Below are 16,324 nucleotides of genomic sequence, written 5' to 3' on the forward strand. Positions count from 1 at the left end.
GCATTAGCCCTATAGGGGCTTGGTGCAAAAATAAGAATATGAAGGATATTAACGCAGCCGCATGAGTTTTGAGTGTTTAGTGTATTTAAATGAATGACATCTTGTTGTGTTTGTGTTCAGATGGGCATGGTTGTTTTCTGCTCCTTCTCTTTGGCAGAGATAGGTCTAATCATCCCAAATATCTTGCCATCCAATGATGACACACTACTTAGTGGCCCAGATTTACTATTGCAAATGTGCACAAAAGTTTGCACTGCCTAAAAATTGTAGTGTATTTAGTAACACTTTAATATGTTCTGTGCAGTCTCTGTACCAAAAATTAATATCCCTAACTTCCAATTAACGTGTTTGAGTTTAAGCAACACTATTCACAAACTGCACAAGAAAAGCATGGCAGATTCTTGGCAGCAAGCTGCACATCTTCAAATTCTCTGCCTGCCCCTAGCAGCGCATGTATTCAGAATATAACTGACATGTCCACAAACCGTTCAGACTATGGAATCTCCGGGCAGAAATTTTCCGGCGGAGATTCCGAGTGCTGCCAGTGCCTGAATCAGTCGGCGCTAGGACCGCGCAGACACTGCAGGCTCCATTAGACTGCAATGTGTTCCGCAAGTATTTCTTCCTGAAGAATGAGCAATGCCATTCTTCAGGTGGAAATTTTCAAGCAAATTTTCCATTCACAAATTCGGAAGTGTGAATTTGTGAATGGAAACCCATTCACTACACTATACATCTTTGAAATTGCAGGCAGAAATTCCGTAGTGTGAACCTAGCCTTATAAAGATCGCTTCTAATGGAGTGTTCCTTTTTTAAAGTTAATTTTTTCTCTATCGGCTCCATTGGGGGACACAGACCGTGGGTGTATGCTGCAGTCTCTAGGAGGTATGACACTATGACAACAAAAAAGTCAGCTCCACCCAGCAGGATATACCCGCCTCCAGGCCCTGAGCTCATCAGTTTAAGCTTAGTGTCTGAAGGAGGTGGACATGGTCTGGATTTCTCCATACCAGGTCTTATGTTTTATTATTTTCCTAGTTAGGGAATGTGTTAGTTTTTTTTATTCCTTTTTCTTACATGTTTTCAGGTGGGGACTGCGGCTCACTGTTTCCCCATTGCGAGTAAGGGGGCACAGACATTGCGTATATGCGCTGTTCACCCCCTCTCTCCAACGGTCAGCACCTGGGGGTGTACCTCATGGGTCTGGGTCCCCCTATTCCCTGCTCGCATATGGTAGCCCGGCATGATGCAGGGACAAAAAGCTGACTGAAGACTTCATAGGGTAAGTTTCTGACTAAGGTGAGTATTTTTCCCTTTTTTTCTTTAGGGAAGATTTTCAACATCTGGAGACCCCCAATTTTTGGCCCACTCTTTTACATGGGGACTGTTGGGGCTGGCCAGGAGGGATTTTCCCTACTTTCCTTTATGGGGGGTTCTTTATTATTATACTGGGGCTGACATGTATGTGTGGTATTTTTTTCACAGTATTTCCGCGGCTGCATATCTCCTTGCTGGCGCTCGGCGCCCGTTCTTACTTTCATTTTGGCAGCGCGGCTGCCGACAGTATCTCGCCCGCTCCCTCCCTTCCCCGCCGGAGCATATGCGCCGACAGTATCTCGCCCGGGCTACATATTATTTACTGCGGGCTCTCGGGGCCCCTTCCGACTTTAGTTTCGGCAAGCTTTATTGTTATTCATTCGGCAGTGCTGCTGCCGACGGTATGTTCCGCCCCCTCCCTCCCTTTCCCCGCAGGCGCATATACTTTCGCATATGCGCTCGGGGCTGGGAGCGGGTGCCATTATGGACAGGTCTTTATTTTTATTCATTCGGCAGTGCGGCTGCCTACATTATGTTCCGCCCCCTCCCTCCCTTTCCCCGCAGGGGCATATACTTTCACTTATGCGCCATTAAGGTCCGGCCTGTATTTACTTCGGCGGCCCAGTGCGTGATGACTCTGCCCACCCAGAGCCGCCAAAGCCTGCATAAGGGTGCGAACTAAGCCCCAATCCGCGCTGTGTGCTGGGCCAATCACAGAGCCCTTGGTGTAGCACAGCCCCCTCTGGCTATTGGTTCAAAGGTTTTCTCATGTCAGCCACAATTCTCATAGGCATTGCAAAATGCTACTCACAGCTGCCTTAGGGACAAAGGTTGTAACTTAAAAAATGTCCGGTTCTGCCGAACCACTTGTTCGGCCTGCACACTGCTCCCCCAGACCCCCCTGCTATTCTACCACAGTTGTTCTTCCAGACCCGGTGGGTTCGGCCGCCCTTCCAGCCTGCGTTCCCTCCCTCTGCCAGTCCATATCAGACTTGGCTCAGGTCTTCCGGTATGTGGTGATTGCCTTGGAGAGTCCCTCCCTACACTGGCCCTCCGGAGGGTCCCGCCTTACCCCTATACTGCCGCTCTCGTACCATCATAGGGGTGTTCATCTGACTCATCCCCCGAGTCTTTGGGCAGGCACGGGCGCTCCCCGTTGCTCCCACTTGTAGCACGAGTCGCTCCCCTAGTGGACGCTCCAATGGTTGCCGCTCTGGCTATCCAGACCCGCGTACCAGGTCAGTCTCTCTCTCTTCCAGGGCCAGTCTCTCTCTCTTCACCTGGAGAACTTGTGAATGAAGTTTCCGATCGGCCTCTGACTCAGAGGACCGCACGGATATGTCGTACATGGTGCACTCATTGGTTTCGGCCATAAGAGACACCTTCCATCTAGAGGACCCACGAACTTCGGACGTGGCTCCAGAAGTTCCCTTTCATCGTGCCCGACCCCTTCCAGGGCTGCCTCACCTCGTTTCCCTTCTCCAGAGGAACTTGTGGATGAGGTTTCCGATTTGGCCTCCGACTCTGAGGACTGCACGGATATGCCTCATGTGGTGTACTCATTGGTTTCGGCCGTAAGAGACGCCTCCCATCTAAAGGACCCAGGAACTTCGAACTTGGCTCCAGAAGTCTCCTTTCTTTGTGCCCATCCGGCACTCAGGACTTTCAGCAGTCACGCTGAATTTGATGCCCTGCTGGAATCCGCCTGGATGTACCCTGACAGAAGTTTCAGGCAACGAAGAAGGCAAAGGCGCAGTTTCACTTTGCCAAGGACCTCATTGCTCTGTGGACCTCCTCTCCAACTGTGGATGCACCGGTCTCCCGCCTCTCTAAGGCGTCTACCCTGCCGTTGGTCGATGTGGCTGCCTTCAAGGATCCAGCGGACAAGAAGGTAGAAACCTTGGCTAAATTGGCTTTTGAGACAGCAGGTTTCTCGCTAGCTCTCCATTGCTCCTTAGCTGGAGATTTTCTTTGTTCGGCTTCCATGCGCAGCCGCTGGGCTGCCCTTGCCACTGGCTACCTGGTAGCACTCCGTCGCTCCATGTGGCTTATTGCCTGGAAAGCAGTCACCGCCTTCAGGAAGTGAGGCAACGGATGAAAAGAGCTCCCACCGGCCGACTTTTCATGAGTGGTTGGTCGTCTTACTCTTGCGGGATGCCTGGACCACGCACATTCAGCATCGAATTTGCCTCCCTTCATGGGATTGCTTTTTCCTTCCCGGACCCCCCGGTCCCCCTCTCTCGAAGGCAGTTCGGGGCGTGCTCCAGTTCCCTTTCATTCAGGGAGTAGTTGTCCGGGTTCCTTCAGGGGAACGTTTGAGGTTTTCATTTCAACCTCTTTGTGGTCCCCAAAAAAGGCGTTTCTGTTCGCCCAATCTTGGTTCTCGAGCATCTCACCCAGCACATTCTGAATGGAGTCTCTCCGTTCGTTGCTGGAGTCCATGGGTCAAGGGGAGTTTTCTTCCACAGTGGACATCAAGGATGCCGGTCATCAGCGGTACCTCCGCTTTGCAGTTCCGAACAGTCATTTTCTATTGGGGCTCTCCACTTCGGTCTGGCCACTTCTCCGTGGGCCGTTACCAAGGTTCTGGCGCCTGTGATAGCCCTTTAACTGACAGTGATTTCAGTGATTCCTTACTTAGACGACCTCCTGATCAGAGCTCCAACCAGGGCCCAGAATCTGGAGGGTCTTAATCTCCACGTCCGGACCTTGTCTCACTTCGGTTGGATGGTCAATCAGGACAAGTCCAACCTCTCTCCTGGGGCTCCAATTCGACACGGCCTCTGCCCGCTTCGACTCCGTCGAACAATCGGCTGACTCTCTTGCAGGAGTCCGATGACTTAGGCTCCCTGCTCCAGTTTCCATTCGCTTTTGCATGGATCTCCTGGGTCGGTTGGTGGTGGCTGTACCATTCGCCCAGCTTCATCACCGACGTCTTCAACTGGTGATTTTCTTCCGGTGGGACAGGTCTCCTTTATCTCTCGACCTCAAGTTCCTTCTCTCTGCATTCTTGTTGGTCCCTTCTATGGTGGCTACGTTTCCCCCTGCTTTTTCAGGGGTGCTCCTTTCTGCCCCTTCCTACCAGTCTGTCGAACTGGGGAGGTGTTTTCAAGGACCGGCCTGTCTGGGCCTTGGTCCCCCGAGAAGTCCTTCTCCCCATCATCATGTTGGGACTAGGGCAATTCTATCTTTGCTTGCTTCGTTGGGAAGTTACCTTCTGGGCGGGGCTCAGCTTTCCGGCCATCTCGGCGATCTTCGTTCCGGACATACTCATCTGGGAGTGGTATGTCCCAGCCGGTTCTTAGCCGTCGGGGCGAGTGGTCCCTAAATCCGGAGGTGTTTGCGGTGACCTGCAGCCTCTGGGGCGCTCCAGGCGTGGACCTCTGCACGTCCCACCACAACCGAAGCGTTCCTCTCTCTTGGTCGGGCTTTGCCCTACCTTATCTGTTTCCTCCCCTTTCTCTCATTCCAGGGTCTTGAGGAAGCTCACAGCAGAGGGCGTTCCCGCCATTCTTGTTGCTCAGACTGGCCCCGCCGTGCGTGGTATGTCATCGCGGTCAGGCTCCTAACTACTTGCTGCGCCTTCCCTCTCACCCGGACCTCCTATCTCAGGTCCCCTATTTACCGTCTCGGCTTTTGACGGAGTGGCGGTTGAGACTGCGGTTTTCTCTTCCAAGTGGTTTGCACCATACTGAGGGCTTGCAAGCCTTCCTCTGCAAAGAATTACCACCATACTTGGCGGTTTTATTTATTTTATTGAAACTCAGCCTTTCTCCGGTCGTGGTTTTCCCTTCCCCGACCCCTTTTCCCTTCCAATAAGGGCTGGTCCAAGGCTTGGCTCTCAGCTCCCTTAAGGGTCAAAGTTAACCCTTTCCGTTCTTTTTCAACGTCCTCTGGCATTCAATTCTCATGTCCAGACTTGCTTCAGGGAGTGGAACACGCTGCCTCCTCCTTATCGGTTCCCTTCTTCTCTAGCGATTTACACTTTGTCTTAGGTGCCTGCAAGGTGCTCCTCTTGAACCTCTCAGGGACAGTCCTCTTCGCCTTCTTCCCTGGAAGGTGGCGTGCTCTTACCTCTGTTAGGAGGGTGTTGGAGCTGGCAGCTCTCCTGCTGTTCTCCCTTCCTGGTTGTCTACCATGACATGTTGTTTTCCATCCAGGTCTCTCCTTACCTGAAATGGTTTCAAGTTTTTCATCTCGATGAGGACCTCGTCCTGCCGTCTTTTTATCCGGCCCCTTCTCATCCCCGGGAGCGTTTGCTTCACAATCTGGTTGTGGTAAGGGCTGTTCAGACTTCTCAAAGTCACCTTTTCCTTTTGACAGTGTGACTTCTTTTTTGTTTTTCTGGAAGATCGTTGTACAGGACAACTTACTTCTACGGCCACCATTTTTAGGTGGATCCGGTCTGCTATTTCGGAAGCCTACCACTGCAAGGGGGAAGATCCCACCCTTCAGGGTTTTGGCTCATTCCACGCATTTTTCAGGGCATCCTGGGCCCTCCACTATGTGGTTTCGGCCTCACAGTTCTGTAAAGCGACCACACGGTCGTCTTTGCACTCTTTCACAAGGTTCTACCAGATTCATACCTTTGCATCAGCTGATGCTACTCTGGGCTGTGGGGCGTTGCAGGCGGCGGTGGTCCAGCCGTCCACCTGACTGATTTTTTTACCCACCCAAGGGACGGCTTTGGTACGTTTCACGGTCTGTGTCCCCCAATGGAGCCGATAGAGAAAAAGAGATTTTTTTAATGCTTACTGTAAAATCTTTCTCGAAGGATCCATTGGGGGACACAGCTCCCGCCCTTTTGGGTTTCTCTTTGGTTCTCTGTCCGAGGGCGTGTTCAGTTATATTTTTTCTTCAGGTTCTCGGACAGTTCGTGTTTTTTCCTTGACCTGTCAGTCCTCTCCTGTTGCTCTGGTACTAAAACTGATTAGCTCAGGGCCTGGAGGCGGGTATATCCTGCTGGGAGGAGCCGACTTTTTTGTTGCCATAGTGTCATACCTCCTAGAGACAGCAGCATACACCCACGGTCTGTGTCCCCCAATGGATCCTTCGAGAGAGAGATTTTACGGTAAGCATTAAAAAAATCTTCTTTTTGCAACAAAAGTACTACACCGCTGCTTGAAGAATTGTCACTGACTGATAAGTGTCATTAAAAGGGGTAATTCCAGGGGGAAAAAAAATATAATCAACTCTCTGCAGAAAGTTAAACAAATTAGTAAATTACTTCTATTAAGAATCTTAATCCTTCCAGTAGTTATCATCTGCTGAAGTTGAGTTGTTCTTTTCTGTCTGACAACAGTGCTCTCTGCTGACACCTCTGCTTGTCTGAGGAACTGTCCCGAGAAGGAGCAAATCCCCATAGCAAACCTCTGATGCTTCGGACAGTTCCTGAGACAAGCAGAGATGTCAGCAGAGCACTGTTGTCATACAGTAAATAATTCAATTTCAGCAGCTGATAACTACTGGAAGGATTAAGATTTTTTTTAATAGAAGTAATTTACAAATGTTTAACTTTCTGGAGCCATTTGATATATAATTATTATTAATTTGTATATATGTGTGTGTGTATATGTGTGTGTGTGTGTGTGTGTGTGTGTGTGTGTGTGTGTGTGTGTGTGTGTGTATATGTATATATATATATATATATATATATATATATATATATATATATATATATATATATATATATATATATATATATACACACACACTTATTATTAATAATTATTATTATAATTCTGTACATGCTCACACACATTAGATAGGAGTTTCCCAATCTGGGTGCCTCCAGGTGTTGCAAAAATACAACTCCCAGGCATGCCTGGACTTTAGTTTTGCAGCAGCTGGAGGCACCCTGATTGGGAAACACTGCACTATAGAATGTACACAGCTGTGCCTAGTAGTGTAGCTCCGTACCGGGTACATGGTAAACAATGAAGAGGCTATAGTGCTTGCTGGTGTGTCACAGGCCATTCAAGTAACCTGATTGTTAGTCGCAGCAAAACATGCTGCATATGAATCCACCTATCCTATGAAACCTATATCTTATGTTGAGTCATATATAATTTATTTTTTCAGCGCGATTATGACTGGCTCTTACAACAACTTCTTCAGAATGTTTGACAGAAACACTCGCCGAGATATCACCTTGGAAGCATCTAGGGAGAGCAGCAAACCTCGTGCCATTTTAAAGCCAAGGAAAGTCTGTACCGGTGGTAAGAGGAAGAAAGATGAGATCAACGTTGACAGCCTAGATTTCAACAAAAAGATTCTACACACTGCATGGCACCCAAAAGAGAATATTATCGCTGTTGCTGCCACCAATAATTTGTATATATTTCAGGACAAAGTTAATTAAAGATGGCATTTTCTTTCTTTTTTTTTTTTTTTTTTTTTTTTTTTTCTTTTTGTCCATATTTTTATTTTTTGAGGACAAAGTCTTGTTCTTGCATAGTTAAACCTAGTTGTTTATCTGTAAGAGATCAGACATCACTGTCCTTCCGGTAAAGAACATGGATACCTCTATAGAGAGTAAAAGCTGGCCTGGATTTTATGTCACAGCAGCGATCGGTTATCAGTGGGTGGAAGAGAGGGCCCAGTGTTCAATTTACAAAGTGCAAATCTGGTATAAGCCGAACCGATTAAGGCCGGTATATGTTGTTCTTAACCTTGTTACCATTTCATAGACCAAGAGGGTGACCACAGGGAAATCAGATTATTTTTCCACATTTTTTTCTTTTCTTTTTATTTTTTTTATCTGCTTTGCAGTAATTTGGGTTTCCTAAAAAAAACTAAATAAAAAAAAACACAACAAACATGCATTGTGTTAATGCCTGTAACATTCCTTTTCTGGCCTTTCTTAGGTATTTTACATTTTGGCACTTAAAACTGAGCTAAACAGTTTTTTGGTTTTCATTTTATTTATTTTTTTTGTTCGTATTTTTCCCCCTTCCCGTGTATATTTACTTACTGTAATAACCACGCCTCCTTGTGGAAACCACTTAATAAAATAACAAAGTATAAAAAAGTGTTTTTAAATTTGATCTTACGTATTCAGTCTTTTCATTTTAATTTATTTTTTTATTTTCCTGTTTCTTGACCACCTTCAGACAGTTGCACATAAACACCGGTGCAAGACTACCCTGTAATTTTTGTTCTCAATGGCTTTATTTTTTCTTTTGTGCATGACATGGTGCATTCCAAATGTTGATCAAGTATGGAAGAAAATTTGGTAAATACACTTGTGATAGATGGAACATTTGGGAAGCTCTTTTGCTGCATGGGTCAGCTCTTAAAAAATGCATTGCATCAGGTAAAGAAATAAATATTTTTGACCTTTCGTAGTCACTATATAATGGTTATGCCTGTGAACTTAGGGCCCTGGTGACTGAAAAAAAAAAAAATACAGGGATTTTGCACAGTATTATGCAGAACTGCTATATGTAGACCATAATTGACTAATCATACCTAATGTGCATTATTTTATGATTTATATATTTTTCTAGTTTTTTATACATATTTTTTCATGTTTTTTTTGTCATTGAACTTCAACCCGTTTTTCTTTCTACAAATGCCAAACTTTTTTTTTCCCCTTCAACCATAAAAGGATAGCCGCAATGAACAAATGGGTTTAACAGAAAAAACGTTCTGCTCAAGTCCGTTTCCTAAAGCTAACATGTAAATACGCTTTAGTATTAGGAAACGTGGACTAGGACCAAGTTGAGCGATTGTTTTTTTTTTTTTGCCTCCATGATGACAAGATGTGGGTTGACCTGATGTCTTGGTTAGTTATGGTGATATGCAAGAACAAAATATGTACCTCATCCCCCAAATTTGCCAATAGAGAGCCACCTTTTGCATTAGGTGGAGTAAAAATTTTGTTTAGTTTTAAAGAGAAAAAAAATTAAGAGTTTTTAAATTGGAAGGTGGGGGGGGGCGGGATAAAAATTGGTTATGACACTACTTAACACTGCAAAGCTGGAGAACTTTTTTTTTTCTGGCCATAAGATCCGACCACATACGTAAATAGGCCTATACAACAGGATTGTATATACTTGTTCAGTTATTTTGACCAAAAAAGTTTAATAAATTTTAAATGTTTACCTGAATTTGCTTTGTCTATGGTAACATTTTATTTGTACATACTTGTGTGCCTTTTTAAAGTTATTGCATTATCTATTTACTTTTAATTCCTGTGGTTTACTTGGTTTACAAATGAGAAATAATGCATAAGAATCTTAATGTTGCAGCAATTTTATTTTTATATAATATATAGATAGAGAGATAGATAGAGAGAGAGAGATAGATATATAGATATATAGATATATAGATATATAGATATATAGATATATAGATATATAGATATATAGATATATAGATATATAGATATATAGATATAGATATATAGATATATAGATATATATAGATATAGATAGATATAGATAGATATAGATAGATATAGATATATATAGATATATATAGATATATATAGATATATATAGATATATATAGATATATATAGATATATATAGATATATATAGATATATAGATATATATATATAGATATATATATATATATATATATATAGATATATATATAAAAAAAATTTTTCAGAGGTGGTCATATTGAGGGTTCACGTATTGGTCATTGTCTGTATGAATAATGTAGCAGAGTATTGTGTGTGCTTTTGTGATAGCTGTAATAATACCCATAAACAAAAATTTTTTGGGAAAGAATATTGTGCAGCCACCTATGCTAGAGATGATGTAGTGGCAGCTGCATATAAAGACTTACCTGTGTGTATTGTGCAGCAGGTAGGCTCTATCCATGATGGAAACTTTCTTTAAAAAGCTCTGTATCTTACCTTTTATTCTTGCTCACATAGTGAAATCTTCCAGCAGGAGAAAGTGGGCATTTGCCAGCAGGTGTGACCTCACCGAAGCCTGCTGGGGGACCACTTCCGCCCGCACATTGTTGCATCATTGTGATGAATAGAAGACATCAGGCTCTGTGCAGCAGCTTTCAGTCTGTGTATCTTTCATTGAGGCTCTGTGCAAATAAACACTTCCTGAGTTTGGTCTCCTGCCATTACAAGCAGGAGACCAAAATCTGAGATTTTGACCAGACAGAATGAGTTCTGGCCAAGAAGGGAGACCCCTGGTGGCCAGAAGTATACAGCAGAAAAACTAAATTTTTTTTTTTTTTTATGAAAGCCAATTACAAAAGTTTTTTAAAAATGTTTAATCCCTTAAGAACCGAGGTCATTTGGGCCTTAAGGACCAGAGTATTTTTTGCACATCTGACCACTGTCACTTAAAGCATTAACTCTGGGATGCTTTTACTTATGAATTTGATTCAGAACTTGTTTTGGTCGATACTTGCATCGTTTCTTGGTGAAAAATTCCCAAATTTCATGAAAAATTCGAAAATGTATTTTTCTAACTTTGAAGCTCTCTGCTTGTGAGGAAAATAGACATTCCAAATAAATTATATATTGATTCACATATACAATATGTCTACTTTATGTTTGCATTATAAAGTTGACATGTTTTTAGTTTTGGAAGACATCAGAGGGCTTCAAAGTTCAGCAGCAATTTCCCAATTTTTCACAATTTTCAATCAAATTTTTAGGGACCAGTTCAGTTTTGAAGTGAATTTAAGGGGTCTTCATATTAGACATACCCTTTAGGTGTTTCACAGAAAGTGCAGCAAAGTAAAGGAGAGATTTCAAAATCTCAATTTTTTACACTAACGTTCTTGTAGACCCAGTTTTTGAGTTTTTACAAGGGGTAAAAGGAGAAAATGCCCTCCAATATGTGTAACTCAATTTCTCTAGAGTAAGAAACTACCCCCATGCTACCAGTACAGTGGAACACCCCCCCCCCCCCCCCCCCTACAACCCCATTTTGGAAACTACACCCCTTACGGAATGTAATAAGGGGTGCAGTTAGTATTTACACCCCACAGGTGTTTGACAGACTTTTGGAACAGTGTCTGGAGAAAAAGGGAACAAGACCGACGGACGGCGCCTCGTGTAATACCCAGGGATAAGATAGTAGTGAGTGGGGGGCAAGCCCGTGGAGCTTATAGATGGCTGCTCACCTTGTGATAGTAGTATATGCACATTTAACCCTCAATCAAGTTGGGGTACTGTAGGTGCGAGCCGCTGCTGAGCCAAATCGTTGCAGGAGAAGACAAAGTCGTCCTGGAGTAGGTAGTAGAAAAAGGCAGGGAAAAAAAAACTTTAAGTCGGCGCTGCTGACTTGTGAGAAGGATGAGGCTTAGCCAGAGGTAATGGAAAAGTCCTCAGCAGTACATTTTATTGAAAGAAAATAAAAGACTGACAGGATTACACGTTTCGGTAGGTTTATATGGTAACAGTGTTTTGGGGCCATATAAACCTGTCTATACTGTTATCATGTTACCCTGATCTGAGGAAGAGGTATCCTCGGGAAACACGTAATCCTGTCCGTTTTTTAAAATTTTCTTTTAATAAAATTTCCTGCTGAGGACTTTTCTATTACCTCTGGCTTAGCCTATTCCATCTCACAAGAGTCAGCAGCGCAGACTTCAAGGTTTTGTTTTTTTCCTGCCTTTCTTCTACTACGTTTAGAACAGTAGGCTGTTCAAATGAAAAATTTTTTTTTTCACGGTCCACTGTTCCACTGTCAGACACCTGTGGGGTGTAAATGCTCACTGCACCCCTTTTTTTTTTTCCTATTGCCCCTTGTGAAAATGAAAAAATTTGGGATGACATCAGCATTTTAGTGAAAAAATAAAACCTTTTTCATTTTCACAGAAAATGTTTCCAACACCTTTGGGGTGTTAAGGCTCACTATACCCCTTGTTACATTCCTTAATAGGTGTAGTTTCCAAAATGGGGTCACGTGGGTGTTTTTTATTTTATTTGTCAGAACCGGCAAATCACCTTAAATCTACATGACTCACTCACTCATGAGCCCTGTTGTGTTCCCGCAGAGCATTTTACGTCCACGTGCGTGCGTGCGCGCCTACGTCCACAGCGCCTTTATTCCCGGCACTTCGCTTATGTGTGTGTACTTGGTGTTACTACGTCCACAGCGCCTTATATGCGGCTTTCAGCCGCGGCGCTGTCTCGGGCCGGGTGTTCTCTGCGCCAGCTTACTTTCACTTTGCCGGCAGCGCCTTATATGCTGGCTTACTTTCTTTTCTCCGGCAGTCTCTTTCGGCGCTTGGCAGCCCGCTCTATTCCCCCGAGCACATAAGCGGCCTACAGGTGCGCTCGGGACAAGGAGCGGGTGCCATGACAGTTTTCTCTTCGGCCGGTCTGTAGCTCCGCCCACAGGGCTGGAAGCTCTCAGAGGCGCGAAGCAGCCTCCAATCAGCGCCTTGGGTGCGATTTCCAGTAGGATGGGGTCAGTTACTTAGTGCCTTGCTTCAGGCATGCCCCTCTCTTCCTATTGGCTGGCCTGTTCACTCTCTCTAGCTGCACAGAGCGAGTTTCCTCACTGCAGCTGACAGGGGACACAGACTAGGGTGAGAAAGTTCCTATCTCCCTTTTTTTCCCACATAATGTCTGTACCCAGAGCTGTTCCTCCCTCTAAACAGAGACCTGGAACTTCAGTGACTTACTATCTCTGTAAGCACTGTAATACCAAGATGTCTGGCTCTGCTGAGCCCACTTGCCCTGCCTGCTCCCCCTGATGCCCCTTCGGTCCCGGTGGATTCAGCCGCTCCACCAGCCTGGGTTTCTTCCCTGTCCCAGTATATGGCTGACTTGACCTAAGTCTCCCGTTCGGTGGCTGAGGCCACCCGGGAAGTGGTGTCCGCCTTGAAGGGGTCTTCCCTGCGCAGGACCTCTGGAAGGGCCCGCTTCTCGTCTCCACATACTTCACGCTCTCACAAGCGTCCTAGGGGTGCCTTGACTGACTCTTCCAATGAGTCTTCAGATAGACGTGAGTGTTCCCCTCGTGGGTCTCTTTCCACCCCCCCGTCATCTGGACACAAACATCGCTCCTCCAGAGGACGTTCTCGGAGTCGCCGCTCTGCCACGCCAGAGCCGCGTACTGTCAGGGTCGCCCCCCTCCAGGACTGCCTCTACTCATTCTCATTCCCCTGGTGGACGAGGCTTCTGAGCCGGCATCTGACTCAGAGGACCGCCCGGACTCCGTTGCAACGGTGAACTCTTTGGTGACCGCCCTAAGAGACACCTTTCACTTAGAGGACCCAGGATCTTCGGATGTCAATCCAGGAGTATACTTTCATCGTGCTAAGCCAGCACCTCAAAAGTTCAGCTCTCACGCTGACTTTGACGACATTCTGGAAACCGCATGGAAACATCCAGACAAGAGGTTCCTGGGAATCAAGACAATTCAAGAACGTTATCCATTTGACAAGGTCTTTGTCACTAAGGTGGTTTCACCTCCCTCGGGGGATCCACCAATTTCCCGGATCTCTAAAGCGACTACACTGCCTCTGGCAGATGCCGCTGCCTTCAAGGATCCCACGGACAAGAAGGTAGAATCCTTAGCAAAGTTTGCCACTGAAGAAGCTAGCTCTTCTTTTCTTCCCATCTTCGCCTCGACATGGGTGTCCAAGGGCCTGTCAGAGTGGTGCCAAAAGCTCCATCAGGATATCTTAGATCCTCCAGCGGGGGGGGGGGGGGGGAATCCTGCTATCTGCTCTGGCTCTCCAATGCTCTAAAGCTGGGGATTTTCTGTGCGCAGCTTCCATGCAGCTTCCAAATGTTCTGCCTTTGCTGTGGGTCACCTAGCGACTCTCCGCCACTCTATGTGGCTTAAAGCTTGGAATGCGGATGCCGCTTCCAAAAGGTCTCTCACTGAGCTTCCATTTACGGGTGGCCGTCTTTTTGGCAAACTCCTTGATGAGATTATCTCCGAGGCAACGGGAGGTAAGAGTTCCTTGTTAACTCAAAATAAGACTCTCCCTACTTCTCAAAGGAGGATATTTTCCTTTTGGTCCTTTCGGACCTCTGGCTCCAGCAAAGGGTCCGGGCAGGCGCCCTTGAGGGACAAGAAGGCTACCTCGTTCCGGGCTCGCCCATCTTGGAAGTCTGACTCCAACCGGTCCGGCCGTTTTGCGCCCAAATCAGGCAACCGCAAGCCCACTTCTGCATGAAGTAAGGCCCCCACCCGCGGTTTCTTCTCAGGTGGGAGGTCGTCTCTTGCTTTTTCGAGACATTTTGACCTCTCGCCTTCAAGACTCTTGGGTCAGGGACGTGGCGTCCAAAGGTTACCGGATCGAATTTGCATCCCTTCCGAGGGATCGCATTTTTCGCTCCCGGGCCCCCCCGGTCTCCTCCTCTGGCGAAGCAATTTCGAGTGGCTCTCCAGTCTCTGCTTCTCCAGGGGGTTATTGTTCCTGTTCCTCCAGGGGAACGGTTTGATGGTTTCTATTCAAATCTTTTTGTGGTCCCCAAGAAGGACTTTTCTGTGCGCACAGTTTTGGACTTCAAGCGTCTCAACCATCATCTTTTCATCCACCACTTCCGAATGGAATCTCTCTGTTCGGTGGTGGCATCCCTGGAACAAGGGGAGTTCCTTTCATCGGTGGACATCATGGATGCCAACCTCCATGTGCCTATATTCCCAGGCCATCATCGGTACCTCCGCTTTGCGGTCCCGGAAGGGCACTTTCAATTTGTAGCTATCCCCATTCGGTCTAGCCACGGCTCCTAGGGTCTTTACAAAGGTCCTTGCGCCGGTGATGGGCCTGTTTCGGCCGAGGGGAATCTCGGTGATACCCCATCTGGACGACCTTCTCATCGAGGCTCCAACCAGAGCCCAGACTCTGGAGAATCTGGATGCCACTCTGACTCGCTTCGCGTGGTTGGTCAACCAGGACAAGTCAGTCCTCCTACCCAGTCTCTAACCTTCCTGGGACTTCAATTCGACATGGCCTCTGCCCGAATTCGTCTTCCTCCGGACAAACGTCTGGCGCTCCGGTCGGGGGTCCGCTCCCTTCGGACCCAGGTATCAGTCTCCATCCACACTTGTATGGAAGTCCTGGGTCGGATGTTGGCAACTATGGAGGCCGTACCTTTTGCCCAGTTTCATTACCGCCCCCTTCAACTGGCGATTCTCTCCCGATGGAACAGGTCTCCTCTGTCCCTCAATCGTCAGATTGTTCTCCCTCGCAGGGTCCATCAGTCTCTGCCCTGGTAGCTCCGCTCCCCCTTCTTCTAGGGCGGTCGTTTCTTCCCCTTCACTGGCAGGTTGTTACAACGGATGCCAGCCTGTCGGGCTGGGGCGGCGTGTTCAGGGATTGGACGGTTCAGGGACTCTGGTCTCCCCAGGAGACCCTTCTTCCGATAAACATATTGGAATTACGGGCGATTCTTCTTTGTCTTCTTCATTGGGAGTCCCATCTTCAGTCCCGTCCTGGCCACTCCACTGCGCCTTCCGCTCTGTCCGGACCTGATGTCTCGGTCCTCTGCCACCCCAATTTACAATCACTGCATTTGACGGTGTGGCGGTTGAGACCGCGGTTTTGAGGGCCTGCGGGTTCTCTTCCCAAGTCATTCGCACCATGCTCAAGGCTCGTAAGCCCTCCTCCGCAAGGATTTACTACGGTACTTTGGTAGGTCTTATTTCCGTTGGTGTGAAGCACAGGACTTCTCCCCGGTGACCTTCTCTGTTCCCCATCTTCTCTCCTTTTTGCAGTCGGGGTTGGAACTTGGGTTGTCTCTCAGTTCCCTTAAGGATCAGGTTCGGCCCTTACTGTTCTTTTTCAGCGGCCCCTGGCTTCTAATCCTCATGTCCGGACCTTCCTGCAAGGAGTGGTGCACGCTGTTCCTCATCGGTCACCCTCTCCTCCTTGGGACTTGAATTTAGTCCTGAGTGCCCTCCAGGGTGCACCCTTTGAGCCCTTTTAGAGAGGTGTCTCTCCGCCTCCTTTCTTTCTTGGAAAGTGGCGTTTCTGGTGGCTATCGCCTTCATCTGGAGGGTGTCTGAATTGGCAGCTCTTTCCTGCCGTTCTCAGTGTCTGGTGATCCACCAGGACAA

General features: G+C 46.7%; 1 protein-coding gene across 1 annotated transcript in view; it reads left to right on the plus strand.

Moving 5' to 3' along the window:
* The window catches only part of PPP2R2D (protein phosphatase 2 regulatory subunit Bdelta), a 51,783-nt gene extending 42,355 nt beyond the window's left edge, over window positions 1-9,428 (plus strand). Inside the window, exon 10 of the mRNA XM_056529364.1 lies at window positions 7,399-9,428. Within this exon, the coding sequence (XP_056385339.1) occupies window positions 7,399-7,678 (280 nt within the window). The 3' untranslated portion in view covers window positions 7,679-9,428. The remainder of the gene's footprint in view (window positions 1-7,398) is intronic.
* The last annotated feature ends 6,896 nt before the right edge of the window (window positions 9,429-16,324 follow it).

Source organism: Hyla sarda, chromosome 7, assembly GCF_029499605.1.
Source record: "Hyla sarda isolate aHylSar1 chromosome 7, aHylSar1.hap1, whole genome shotgun sequence".
NCBI classification, from domain to species: domain Eukaryota; kingdom Metazoa; phylum Chordata; class Amphibia; order Anura; family Hylidae; genus Hyla; species Hyla sarda.